We start from the raw sequence: 14,730 nt of genomic DNA on the forward strand, positions 1-14,730 counted from the left end.
GATTTGGGCAATGACTGTAGCTCAGTGGCAGAGCACATGCTTTCCCTGCAGAAGGTTCCCGGGTTCAATTCCTGGCATCTCCATGTGTGGCTGGAAAAGGCCCATGTCTGAATCCCTGGACAGTTGCTGTAGACAATATTGAGCTAGATGGACCAATGGTCTGACTTGGAATAAGGCAGTATTCCATTACCTAGAGCTAGAAGATTTATAGCAACAATTTTTTCTTTATAAATAACCAGGGTGGGGAAGAGGGAGTCATAGCTCAGTGGTAGGACACATGCTTTGCATTTAAGTTGTCTTATATTAAAGGATCGCATAACTGAGAAAGGCAGCTGGTTGGTGCCTTGTGAACCATTGTAAGCTCTGTGAAAGGCTCTGTGAAAGGTACCTAACTCTGAAAGGTGGCTCCATGTAATCAAATAAATGTCTTATTTTGATTTTCATCTAATCAAAATATGTAAAAATATATCTTTTCCAAGCACTATCTCCCAGTGAGAAATGCACATTATTGGCTGGCCCTTATGTCAATCACAAAGCCATCTCCCCACTTTCTCAGAGCAGTTTTTAATGTGCAAACACAAAAACCAAACAGCTACACCTCCGGACTGGACTACTGCAATGCACTCTATGCGGGGCTGCCTTTGTACCTAGTCCAGAACCTGCAGTTAGTCCAGAATGGGGCAGCCAGGTTGGTCTCTGGGTCATCTAGGAGAGACCATATCACTCCTATCTTAAAAGATCTACACTGTTTGCTGATAAGTTTCTGGGCAAAATACAAGGTTTTGGCTATAACCTATAAAGCCCTAAACAGCTTGGTCCCTGGGTAATTAAGAGAACACAGTCTTCTCTATGAACCACATCGCCCACTGAGATTATCTGGAGAGGTTCATCTGCAGTTGCCACCAGCTGGTCTGCTGGTTACTCAGGGACGGGCCTTCTCCATTGCTGCCCCAAGTCTTTGGAACACACTTCCTGCTGAAATAAGAGCCTCCCCATCTCTTACAACTTTTTAAAAGGCAGTCAAGACACATTTGTTCACCCAGGCTTTTAATTAGATATTTTTTAAATTGTATTTTTAATACTTTTAACATTTTAAATTTTAATTGTTGAAATGGTTTAATCTTTTTATCTGTTTTTATTGTTTTGTTGTAAACCACCCAGAGACTTGGATTTTGGGTGGTACACAAATGTGTTAAATAAATAAAATAAATACAACCCCCACAAAGCGGGGTGGGGTGGGGACCTTTTTCAAATTGAAAAAGGAGATAATCTGCAGATAAATTCCCAAGTCAAAGTTAACATTCCACCTGAAACATGGGAGAGGGGCAGCTTTTGAATCAAAGACTGTATGTGTGACAGTACAGAAATGAATGTGTGACAAACAAACATATCACACTCCTGTACCCACTTTGGTTGTCAAGTACATCTTTATGCAGCCTTTGCTCTGCTATAAATGAAGAAAGAGTACTTTATTTTTCAGGCTTTGTTTAAGTGCACCCAAACCAACCTGCTTTGTTTTAAAGACAATCCATCTCCATGTGTCTGAATCATTGTATTCCAATCTGAGCTCTAGAAACTGATCAAGTCCTTGGCCTAAAACAGATCCCTGAGAAATTAAAAAGGAAGAAGAAAAAACTATGATATAGTTTCAGAGATTTTACAATCCTTTAGCATTATCTGTTAAGCAAGGAAGTCTTGTAGCAAGGAAGTTAAGAAACCTGAACATCTTAACCCTATTCAGGCATTATGTTGGATGTGCATACAGATGTTTGTACACCAATACTGGTGTACATTGAACATAATGTGAAAAGGGACCATATTATGCTGCATGGAATCTAGTTAGTGTTGAGGGGTGTGAGGAGAAACATTAAATTCCTCGCACAGCAGATTATGCTCCGGTGGTAAAGGAGTTCAGCCCAAGAGATTATCTTGAGACATTAGGTTAAGTTCAAAAAACAAATATAGGTTTATTAACAAGCAAAACAATACATACTGAGAGAGAGCCACTGAACAGCATACCTAAATAGGCACCAGCCTTCAACAAGAGCTGAACAATTCTGACACTGACTAAGACAGACCTACAATAACCTGAAGTGGCACAGTGGGGAAATGCTTGATTAACAAGCAGAAGGTTGCCGGTTTGAATCCCCGCTGGTACTATATCAGGCAGCAGCGATATAGGAAGATGCTGAAAGGCATCATCTGACACTGCACAGGAGAAGGCAATGGTAAACCCCTTCTGTATTCTACCAAAGAAAACCACAGGGCTCTGTGGGCACCAGGAGTCGAAATCGACTTGATGACACACTTTACCTTTCACCTTTATTAATCATGCCTCTAATGGCCAGAAGAGGTTACTGTGGTGCTAAGAGCAATGTTTTAGAATTCTCACTTCTAAAAGTTAGCACAGGATCTGGCTGCATAAAACCAAACCAAACTCACTCTGAGAGAGTTATATAATGAAACTGTTATTCAAAGATGGCAAGCATGTTACTAGACAGACAGTTGCAAAGAAAAGTTTGGAAATGCTGGAAGTAGTACAGCATAACAGAATCTGTTTTGGTCTTCTACTGGTCCAAACTTGTCCATTCAACTCGGTTCAGCCTTTTTCTGTTAATTCAGCTAATGAGCCTTGCAATTTCACAACGCTCTGCTTGCCTTATCTAAATTAAATCAGCAGGGGCTAACTTTTTTGGCACTTGAGTCACAAGTGAAAGTCCAAAGTAGGAGATAGTGCTGTTGTTGTGCATACTACAATACATATGCAGGCCCATACATCTGTGAGGACAAGAGAAGGGTTGAGTCGACACCATACCAGCCTTCTGGCCCACCTGCCACTCCCACTGACATGTTCACATGTGGTACCCTTTTTGCACCTCATGCATTGGGACAGGGCTGTAACATTTGTACAATCCATTAGATCAATTGAATAAAAACTGTTTCTATCCTTTTTTTAAAAAAAGGTAGCTCTTCAAAACTGTACAGTGAAGGTTGGGGGTTCTTAGGGGATTCTTATTGGTAGTACTACACACACACACACACACACACACGACAGGAGGTATCATCTTACAAGAGGGATTCTCCCTTCTCCAAACAGACAGAAGGGGATGCCTCTCCCAGGATTGCTGTGCCATGGGCATAATCATCTGTAAGCAAAGAAATCATGCTTTTCCCCCCTTTGCAACTATATTTATAATCACATTTGTGTAGACTTAATCAATCAACACAAACCCAACAAAGATTAATTTAATTGTGTGGTAGGGAAAACTATCAGCTGGTCTCTTCCACTTGAGATATGATTGAGATGACCAGGTTGAAAAGGAAGCCACCAGCCTCAATTAGCAGGCTTCATTTTCAGGATGCAACTCACATGCAAGGGGGCTCTTCAGTCAACACCAGTCTTTGCTGATCCATATGGTTTGCAGGGCTCAGCACAGGACGAATTGTTCAATTCACATTACTTTCTGTGCGAATCAAAAAGGCATCCTAGAGGGAAATGACATTTTCTTGTACCCTTTTTCTGTCCCAGTTGGCTACCATGCAAACCAGGAGATCAGGCATCCACCATCTGAACAAGCCCTTGAGCTCTCTGAATTCTTAGAGCCATTTCACATGAGGTTACAAAGATCCTATATGTAGAATGTTTCATAATGTATAGCAGATCACCACCTGCAGCACTTGCACACATGACTTCCTTACTATATGTACATGTGCTGGGAAGCCACGGCCAACTAGCAGCTTCCTAGCACATGTACAAGAAACAAACACAAGGATTACATGTTACTTCTGACATGAAAAGCATTTGCATGTTGGGATTTTCTAATACAAGAGATTTATTTTTAGGAGAAGAGAAGGAAAATCAGAACAAGGAAATTTACATTAGACAATTTTGTAAGTGTTTGAAAGATCTGAAGTTGCACACAAGGTACTTACTAGGAATGTGACCTGCCAGCACCTCACCCTGTTGATCTTGAAGCTGACCTCTTTGATCTGGTTACTAGGCAACTTAATGCAGCAGCTAATCTCATTATTTCCCACATGAATAGCAGCAGTACAGCCTACTTCTGGGTAGTCACAGGGGCAAGGATCGAGCTGAGTGTATCCATAATGCTGCACCTCTCGAACCAGCTCTAAAAACTGTGCAAGAGAAACACCTCAATCAGGTGTGCTGTGTGAAGGAATGCCATTGCTCCACTGGGAAGGGGGGGAAAACCTCACACACAACATTTGATAATAATGCCAGTACCTCCATGGACTTGAGTCTGCTGCTATCTTTTTCTATGTATTCAATGACCACTTCAAGCAGTTGAAGAAGAGGCATTTGTATATGTATATATCTAACAAATTCAGCATCTGCCAGCACATTTGTATATTGAATAAGTTTCATTGTTTTCTGGCTAAAGTATATTGAAGTTGAAAAACTTTTTTTAAAAAATTACACAAAAAAACACCCCAGACTTTCTGTATTAATCCATAATTGTTCTAATTAATTTTGTAGCTTATTTTCCCCAAATAGTGTATGTTTTTCATTAATTAAATAATTGATGTAGATATTTACCTCAGTAAGCAAGCTTTATTATTTAATGTATTGTTCTATTTCTATACCGTTCTATTTCTATACCGCTTTTCATTAAAATAATCCCAAAGCAGTTTACAATATAATTAAAACAATGCACAATTAAAATAGAGTACAGATATTAAATATAAAAATAATGTATCTCTATTTAAAAGTTTTAAAACTTATAATAAAACAGCAACATATAAAACACAAAGCAGCAACAGTAAAAACTGTACTCTCATATAAGAGCCGGAGTGAAGAGCCACATTTTTACTTGTTTTCTAAAAACTGTGATGGAAGCTGAGGAGTGGATGCCAACTGGGAGAGCATTCCAAAGCCTGGGGGCATTGACTGAGAAGGCCTTGTCCCGCGTGCTCTACAGCTGAGCCTCTCACCCCATCAGCACACAGAGCAGAGCCACCTCCGATGATCTTGTCAAGTGGGCAGAAACCCTTGGGAGCAGATTATCTGAAGGTAGTCCTATTGTATTTATTGTATCATGTACCTTCAATAGTTGCTTCCCTTCTATTGCCAATACCTCTGAATTATTTGCAAGCGTGTGATCGTGGGATATTTTTGCAAGCTAATCTGGAGAATACAACCTATTATAAGTGGATGCAGCCTCAGTACAGGGACCATGACAGAGCAGCAAACACCTTGAAGTGAGTGATCGTTTAAAAACGGTGTTACCTTCATTTTGTTTGGTGCGTTTTGTAGCATTTGAAGTTTCTGCATCTGTCCCTCTGTGGGTTTGATCCAGTTCTTCTCCATTTCCTGCACAACCTTTACACAAAACAACACGAACCTTTAAACAAAACGACACGCAAGAACTACGCCACCACGGTCTATGATGCCCAATTCATTATTCTCCCTGGAAAAAACTCAAGCAACCAAATCCCAGGATTCTGTGGGCTTTGGCCAATGAGCCTCTCTAATGCCCATTCCTGCTGCTCCATGTGGCAGTCAGGTACTTCCAAAGCTCAGGTGGTGACAGGGTCACACGGAGGTGACTGTGCTGCAGCAAAGAACTCATGGCATTACAGCCAGCTAGTAGTAACTATGGCAGTAGTCTGCCCAGCCACTGCAGAAGTTGCATCATGGCCCCATAGAAGTGCTAGGTTTCAGACATTTGCCCAGATGCTAGCACTATTGTCCGCATCACTGCAGCTAAAATGGCGCCAGTGACTGAGCTACTATATAAGCCAACTTTAACATACATTGCAGGCTCAGATTCATTCATCTGAGTGCACATATGAGAAGTAGCAAATATTAAACTTATTAGGCTGCAGCAGGAAGGTAGGGTGGCACAGAAGACCACTCAAAGAACTACAGTTAAAGGAAAGAAACTTACCCTTCTTCTTTGTCATCTCTGTGCATCACACTTGGGATAATAGTGAGCTATCCTTACCTGGATGGAGGGTGCAGCCTCACTGCAGAGTAGAACCAAGAACAGAGGCATGAGATCTAGAACGAATGTCCAAGGCAGTGACAGATGGAAAGGTACCTCGTTGGGACCATGGGAGAAGAATTGGATCAAATCCACAAATGGACAGGAAGGGAGACACCTTTTCAGAAAGCTGTTGACACGCCATAGCTCTTGCTGAATGTGCTCTAATGGGGCTAGGCAACGGTTCCAAAGCAAGCTAGTAAGTGAGAGAAATCTCCTTGACCCAAGCTGTGGTTATCTATGCTGAAGTTGGCAGGCCCTTGAAGGGGTTCAGCACAAGAGACAAACAAGGTCTGTGACTTGTGGAAGGTCTTAATTCTGACAATGTAGAAGGCTAGCGCTCTCCTGACATCCAAGGTATGATACACTCTTTCAGCATCCATGGTCGAACAAGGAAAAAATGTGGGCAATTAAATCCTTTGAGATAAACAGAACTCTGAAACAACTTTTGGAAGGAACAAGATATCTAGATGTTAAACTATCTCTATGAAAAACTAGGTACGGAGCATCCAACCTTAAGACTCTTAACTCACTCTCCTGGCAGATGTAATCGCAACAAGGAAAACAGTTTTAAGTGACAATTTCAAATTAATAGTAATCAGGGGCTCAAAGGGGTCTTCATCAACTGTTTTAGAACCAAGTTCAGGTTCCATGGTGGAGAACATTTAGAAACAGGAGGAAACATGTGAAAAATCCCTTTAAAGAACTTTTTCACAAGTCTACGAGAAAACCGATTCGGCGCAGAGTAACTGTCTGCAATTGCTGCCAAATGAACTTGCAAGGACATGTAGGCTAAACCCTCTTCTTTCAGTGAGAGAAGATATTCTAATATGAGAGGAAGCAATGCTGATTCCAGGGGAGAAGCCTTAAATCTCACATACAGAGCAAACCTTTTCCATTTTGCAGCGTATGTTTTCTGAGTAGGTTTCTTGGCAGCTCTAAGGACTTGCTGCACTTGAACACTGAATTCCTCCATGCTTTTATTTCCCAGGCTGAGAGACGTAGAGAGTCAATACTGGGATGAAGATGACAGCCACGGTGCAAAGTCAAGAGATGCAAAATCTTCGCTAAGTAGAGGTAAGCATTTTGTGATAAATGAAGGATGGCCATGAACCACAGCTATCTCAACCACCAAGGGGTTATCAAAATGCAACGGGCCCTGTCTGTGATGATCTTCTGAAGAACTCTTGGGATGAGAAGGATTGGTGGGAAGATGTATAGAGAATGAGGACCCCAGTTACAGAAAAAGGCATTGCCTATGGAGCTTGAGTTTGTCCCTGTGCTGCTGCTAAAGAGAGGGCATTGTGCATTTTGGGAGGCTGCAAAAAGATCCTGATGAGATGTTCCCCATTTCTAGAAGACCTTTTGCAAGGTCTTGGGGTCCAACCTCCATTTGAGAGAGAGGGACTTTTGTTGACTTAGGGCATCTGTCAGGGTTTTGCTCTTATTTAATTAATTTATTTATTTAACATAATTTTTATACCGCCCACAACTTATGTCTCTGGGTGGTTTACAAAGCAGTCAATATTCTTCTCTTGAATATGGACTGCTAAAGGCCATATCTATCATTCCAGACACCAGGACCAAAATGAACATAGCAAGATGAAATAGAGACCTTGATGCTGTGTCCACTTGGCGATTTATACAGCACTGAGCCATGGTATTGTCTGTGAGGATGAGGATGTTGGATCCTGTTATCCAGTGATGGAAGGCTTTCAAAGCTTGAATACAGTGATAAGTTCCAGGTAGTTTGTCAACTTCTTTCCCTTCAGAACCAAGTTCCCACTACCATCAGGCCCTCGAATTGTGCTCCCCAACCCTTGTTGAAAGCATTGGTAGTGATGCTGCGATCAGGTGGGGGTTGGTAGAAGGGTGTGCCCTGGGAAAGATTGGATACTTTTGTCTACCAGGGTACCGACTTTTGAACTCTGAGAGGTACTTTCAACACCTTGCATTGAGTGTGTCTCTGGGGCTGGAAGCTGTTGAGGAACCGAGACTGCAGAATTCACACATGGAACTATGCTAGAGGTCATTAGTCCCAGAAGACGCTGCACAGACTTCGCGGTGTGTGTATCTGTGGTGCAAAATGGTTGTGCAGTGAGATGTATTGTTCGGATTCTTTATGAGGAAGAAATGCATGGGCGAGGTTTGAGTTGATCAGGGTGCCTAGAAACTATATCGACTGGGTGGGTGTAAGCTTCAAATTCTTGTAATTTATGCACAGACCTAGGGAGTCAAGTAAGCAAAGAGTGAACTTTGACAGATAAGCTTTTTTCCTGGATAATGCCACAAGTGGCCAGTCGTCAATATATAGGAAGACCCTTATGCCATGGAGACGAAGATGAGATGCTACTACAGACATGTTTTTGGTGACAACTCAGGGGGTGGAGGTCAAACCAAATGGGAGAACAGAATACTGGTAAGCATAAGGATTAAGGACCTATATAAAACCTCAAGTATTTCCAGTGATGGGGTACTATGCAGATGCAGAGATACATGACCTTTAGGTCTATGGAAGCGAACCATGCTTCTGACACAGAAAACGGGGATTGTAACCATTTGGAACGTCTTGTTACGTACAAATTGGTTTACACCCCTCAGATTGAGAACAGGCCACAGGCCACCATCCCTTTTGGGGATGGTGAAATATTGGGAATAAAACCCCACGTGTCGATTATGGTGCGCGCTTTCAATAGCTCCCTTTTGAAAAAGTGACTGGACCTCTTGTAGCAAATCTGGTTATGAGGGCAGAACTCATATTCCCAAACAGGGCAGTAGAGAGTGGAACTCTATTTTGTAGCCATTTCTTACGATAGCCAGAACCCATACAATGTAGTTATAGCAGCCCATGTATCATAGTATGCTGAGAGGGGTGATATCGTGGCATCATTGCCTCTTGTAATCTGAGGGATTCTCCTGGACTTCTCAGCTGCTTTTGATACTATCAACCATGGTATCCTATTGGGACATCTCTCTGGGTTGGGACTTGTGGGCACAGTTATACAATGGCTCCACTCCTACCTGGAGGGTTGTACTCAGAAGGTGGTGCTGGGGGATGCCTGCTCCACCCCTTGGCCTTTGGCCTATGGGGTGCCACAGAGATCTATTCTGTCTCCCATGCTGTTTAACATCTACATGAAACCTCTGGGAGTGGTCATCCATAATTGTGGGCTGCGGTGCCATCAGTATGCTGATGACAACAAACTCTACCTATCTTTTAAGTCAGCAGACACCAGGGAGGCACTGGATGCTCTGAACCATGGCTTGGAGGCTGTTCTGGACTGGATGGGGGCAAACAAACTGAAACTTAATCCAGATAAGACGGAAGTGCTCTGGATTGGTAAAACTGATCATCTGAGTAGTGAGGAAAATCTGGTCTTGGATGGGGTCACACTCCATCTTAAAGACAGAGCCATCAGCTTGGGGATGCTTCTGGACCCAACGCTGTCCTTGGAAGCATAGGTGCGGTGGTGTGCAGAGGTGCCTTTTGCCCACTATGGCTGATGCTCTAGCTGCAACCCTACCTGGACAAGTCGGACCTGACCTCAGTCACTCATGCATTGGTAACATCCAGATTGGACTACTGCAATGTGCTCTACATCGGACTGCCCTTGAAGATGGTTCGGAAGCTTCAGCTGGTCCAGAATGCTGCCGCTGGGATGCTTGTGAGTGCAAATCCCTTCACAAGTATCACACCCATCCTGTGACAGCTTCATTAGTTACCAGTCTGCTTCCAGGCTAGATTTAAGGTGCTGGTCTTGACCTTTAAAGCCCTACATGGCTTGGGGCTGGGGTACCTGTCAGACTGCATTCACCCATATGAATCTACCAGGGCCCACCGCTCATCTTAGGTCCTGCTCATGGCCCCGCCATGAACAGAGATCCGGTTGGCAGGGACTAGAGATAATGCCTTTTCGGTTGTGGCCCCTCAGCTTAGGAATGCCCTCCCCAAAGAGCTTCGCCATGCTCCCTCCCTCAGTGTTTTTAAAAACAACAACTAAAAAGTCATCTCTTTAAAGAGGCTTTTAAATGTTTCATCTGTTGCTTATATCTGGTAGGCTCTTTTTATAATTCTTAGTTTTCAGCTTTTTAAAGAATTTAATTTGAAAATTTAAAAGCAAATTCTGATTGTGGTTTTAGCTTGGATTTTTAACTTTTTAAATTTGGTTAATTTTATTAGTCTGATTTTATATTGTCACTGTTTTATAAAATGTTGTGAGCTGTTCCAAGCTGTAATATACTGGAGGGGCAGGGTATAAATATTTTAATAAATAAATTGTAGGGCAGTTTTGCCTTGAGGGAGGAGTGAGATCTGGCTCTCGAAGAGGAATTTGAGGGCTTACAGTGCTGGAAACACTGCTGTTGACAAAAGGAATCACCAGAATTAGATGATGATGAATGCTTAAGACTGTGTGTGCCATGACCAGAACTTCTTTCTTATAGATGTAGAAGAGGAGGATTGTGAAAAACCTGTAGACTTGGCTGTAGAATGTTGTTTCTGGACTCTTCCCTAGGCATTGTCAGTCTTCTGGACAAACAGCACTTCTCCATCAAAGGGTAAGTCTTCAATGTGTACTCTGGCTCCTGGGATAGTGAGTAAGACTGCAGTCAAACATGGTGTCTAAGAGAAACTTCAGCAGCTATGGAGTCACAGTCTGCACAGTGTCATGAAGAATGTAATTGCTATTTGGCTACCCAAAGACCCTCATTTAAAAAAACACACACCCAAAACAAGGGCTGCATCCTTCTGGTCTGGTTGAAGCTGGTTAAGGGAAGGGGCCAATTTCACTAAGATGAAATTCTGGTAACGGGCCCAACAAGTCTGGTGGTTGGCCACTCTCCATAGAAGACTAGCAGTTGAGTACACCTTTTTGGCCAAAATATCCAACTTCTTGCCCTCTCTATCAAAACCAGGTAGAATGTAAGCGCTGAGTGCGAGACTGAGCAAACTCAGCTACCACCAAATTCAATATAGAATGCTTAGTTAGGGAAGCAGTATCCTCCTGCTGTATTCTGTACATATTTTCCAATTCGCTAGAAATAGCAGATATGGAAGCTGGCTTTCCTCATGTAGCCTTGACCACCTGGACTAAAGTGGGGATCAGAGGTAGTGCCACTGGGGTGTGGTATCTGACTGAATCAACTCAGAAATAGGGTCTTCAACAGTTGTTGCTTGCTGATGAACCTCTAGGCCAAGAAAAGAAGCCACGTGCATGAGTTGTTCTGCATAGTATTTCAATTCCTCAGGAGCAGAATCCTTTACCTCCTCTTATGGCACATCTCCCAGTGGAAAGATTGTTGAGGCATCTTCCAGTGGGAGTCTTCCTTTTATGGTAAAGCTCTGGAAAGATCTGAAGCCTGGCTCTGCGCAGGTGCAAGCCCAAGTGTGATGCACAGAGACCACAAACACCACCACACATTGGCATCTTATAATACAGTTCTACATTAGTTGTGGTGCCACCTCCCACCAAGCCTCTGATCTGGAGGAGAGAGATGGACTACCACTCAGTTTCTCCCCCTCCTCTCATGTTCTCTAGCTCTTTCTTCAGTGGAGCGGGGCTTCAAGCCATCCTTTTTCATCATCTCCCTCACTGAATTACTAAATAGGCAGCACCATGCCACACAGTTGTGAGAGGAGCAATTGGCCTCTTGTGAGACATCCAGTAGCAAGGCCAAGGCGCATCCCCATCACCTAGGTAACCAGACTGCTACTTGCTTTGCCACTGAGTGGCAGCTTGTTGCTGGAGTGACTTGGTGGGCTGCCTCTGAGGCTGGCTGCCATCCAGGTACAAATATGAAATAAAACAAATATTTATATAGCCATCCAAGTAACCTCTCTGCCCCCCATACTAGCCTCAAGGGGCTGCTAATTGTCCAGGAGGGTAATCCAGGATGCATTGTACATATTTAGTATTACCAAAAAAGTTGTAGTTATGCTTGTTCATTAAAAAAACTTACCTGTGGTTCTGAAATTAATAAAAGGTCTGTTTCATTTTCGTAAACACCTTTCAAAAGGCTTCCCCCCCCTTCCAAAAAATGACATTAGGAACTTACTTGCATATAAAGTAAGTTCACTGAAGTTCTGCAATCCATAAGCATTTTGTCAAGGGAAGGGTCCATGTACCTGCCCAATATGAAAAAGGAAGTTAAAAAATGTACACAACACAAAGCTATTGATCCAGTGACAAATATTTCAATCATATGTTTATCAGCAAATCACTAGTTACAGAGCTCCACACAATGTCCTTGGACATCGTGTAGATTTCTCATTTTACCTCCCATTGCAATTTGTGCTCTTCCTTCTAGAAACTAGCCCATTCACTTTCACTAAAATGGTCTGCATTCAGATGGCAATAGAATAAATGTTGGTTCCGAGACTGCACAAACAAGCCAAAAAGATACACATGGGAGAAGCACAAGAATCCATAAAGGAAGGTGACTCTGTAGGTCTCAGCCCATATAAACTGAACCATTATAAAAGCTTTCCTCCACCACCACAACCACAGCTTTTCTCACTAGCATATGTTTTAATACATCTTGCTAATTTCACTTCAGCTTCCTGCTCACCACTTTCTGAGCCCAATCTTACAAGATGATTCTTTCATATTCCGAAGACTCACATAAGGAAGTTCGAACGCTGGCATCTTTTTCAGTACTACAAGGGGGGAAAACAGAGGAGATATAGGAATGAAAACATATCTTAAATGTGTTATATATAGGATTGTGTATACTTTGAGCTAAAAATTCTGCAGCTAAACAATCTCACCTTTGTGCCAAGAAAAGCTGGATTATGCAAGCTGCATAGAGAAATAACCATGCCTCAAAATCTAGCAACATCTGATAAAGATAGTACTCATACAGTTGGTTCAGGCAATGTCTTCTCAGCCCACACAATTAAGAGGGGGACACATCAAGTGTACACCCATCATTACATGTTTCACAATGTCCCATTGCCTTCCCATCATGTCTCTTTATCACTTGGGGTGTGGAGGTGGGGGACTCTTCATCCAAATGGCAGTTCTAGACCCACTCCAAATACCAGTTTAAACTAGCATTTGGAGCATGTGTAGAGAGGCTATAGGAACAATCCCTGCCCCCACGATAAAGGGATGTGCCGGGAAAGCATCCGTGTGTTGCAAAAGAAATCACGAAAGAAAGATGTGTATTTGATTTGTCCTCCTTTTAATCACGTGGGCCAGAAAGGCATCGTCTGAACCAGCCCACAGAAGATTACGAAGTGTGTGGATATCTACAACTGGGTTAGGAAGAATGAATAAAACTTCTAGGTCTTTGGTGGCCTAGACATCTATTTGTAAAGATGTTCTCAATCTGTGTCTTTCCATGCATGGATATGAAAAGCATTTCCAAGTCTTATCTGGATGTTGAAGAGAACCCCATTACTGACTTAGGCTATGAACACAAAGGAAGGTTTAGGGTTGGGGTCAGGAAACCCACAGAATCCCTACCTGCTGGATAGTTTGGTTTTCTTTGGCCCTGTTCCTTTGACTCTTTGTTTACTGATTTGTTTTTAATGCTGCATTGTCTTTGTTGTTGTACATTGCATCCAATAGGTAGCAATACCACCACCACCACCACCACCACCACCACGTAGCAGCTTTCACTACTAAGAGGAAACAGTTTGGTATAAGGGACCCTCACCTACCAAAATACTTGTCTTCAGTTAACCTTGCATATATTTGCCTCTTCATAGGGACAATGTAGTATATAAATGGGTGAATCACGGCCATGTTTTAAAATTTACTTCCCACATGGAATCAAGACATTGTATGATGGTGGAAACTTGTAGCCAAATGTTCACCTATATACAAGGTTTATTTATGCAGTTTCTCTGGACATACAGGCTAACATCCCATGCAGAGTAATACAGGCAGTTCTCAACTGCCTGTGAGCTAAAGTAGGTATAACATGGATGGTTAGACAACCTGGATAGCACCCCTGAAGCTGCTGTTAGTTGTGGAAGGGGGAAAGCTATGAGCACATTTTTTTTGCCCATAAGTTTTCCTTTCCCCATAGCCGATACAAGCTATGGGGGTGCAATTTGGATCAGGACTGTGTCAGGAGTGTGGGGAGAATTAGACCTTCCTTTCCCCTGCTCTATGATCCCAATCCAAATATCTCAGTCACACACACACACACACACACACACACACACACACACACACACACACAGCAAGTACTTCTTGAGAGAAAAAAAGAGGTGTTGGGAGCAAGCAAGGAGCAGCTAGGACACAGTTTGGCCCTGTGCCACTACTTCCATCAAGTGTAAAAGATAAAGCTGGAAATCAGTGCAGGGGTTAGAACTGGTCATCATGATGAAGTGATTAGCAGAAGTCAGGAATAAAAATTTTAATGTCTTATCCTATACACTGCAGCTAGCACTTAGAGAATCAGGCTGCTGACTCCTTGTTTTGGCTTCAGTTCAGAAAATGGATGAGGCATACATTAGCACCACACATGGGAGAGAGGCAAAATCGTTCAAGAAGTCACACTACAAAAAGTTCAAGAAGGTTCTTAGACTGAACTTCTTCAAGCACAGTAGGCAAAAGCAGGTTCTTGAAGAGGGTGGACACACACTACAGGAATTCAAACCAATGGACCACTATTGCAGAACATGTGTATACATCTCTTTTGAAATATGCATTTGTCTCCCTTCACAACTTTGTAAGAGGCATCTGCTAAACATGCACACACACTGCATTTGTAG

The 14,730-nt window shown here is 42.6% G+C and overlaps 1 protein-coding gene and 1 long non-coding RNA gene across 5 annotated transcripts in view; one reads left to right on the forward strand and one right to left on the reverse strand.

Moving 5' to 3' along the window:
• Positions 1-14,730, reverse strand: part of SNX31 (sorting nexin 31) — a 49,236-nt gene that overhangs the window by 5,770 nt on the left and 28,736 nt on the right. For all 4 annotated transcript variants that reach the window (XM_053242547.1, XM_053242551.1, XM_053242550.1 and 1 more), the window contains exons 7-11: positions 12,573-12,660; positions 12,060-12,129; positions 5,249-5,341; positions 3,934-4,137; positions 1,508-1,606 (exon numbers count right to left, since the gene is read on the reverse strand). In XM_053242547.1, the coding sequence (XP_053098522.1) occupies positions 1,508-1,606; positions 3,934-4,137; positions 5,249-5,341; positions 12,060-12,129; positions 12,573-12,660 (554 nt within the window). The remainder of the gene's footprint in view (positions 1-1,507; positions 1,607-3,933; positions 4,138-5,248; positions 5,342-12,059; positions 12,130-12,572; positions 12,661-14,730) is intronic.
• Positions 1-14,730, forward strand: part of LOC128321953 (uncharacterized) — a 58,658-nt gene that overhangs the window by 1,925 nt on the left and 42,003 nt on the right. The window contains exons 2-4 of the long non-coding RNA XR_008305436.1: positions 6,997-7,082; positions 7,580-7,750; positions 10,449-10,562. This is a non-coding gene — a long non-coding RNA (uncharacterized LOC128321953). The remainder of the gene's footprint in view (positions 1-6,996; positions 7,083-7,579; positions 7,751-10,448; positions 10,563-14,730) is intronic.

This window comes from Hemicordylus capensis, chromosome 4 (genome assembly GCF_027244095.1).
Source record: "Hemicordylus capensis ecotype Gifberg chromosome 4, rHemCap1.1.pri, whole genome shotgun sequence".
Lineage (NCBI taxonomy): Eukaryota > Metazoa > Chordata > Lepidosauria > Squamata > Cordylidae > Hemicordylus > Hemicordylus capensis.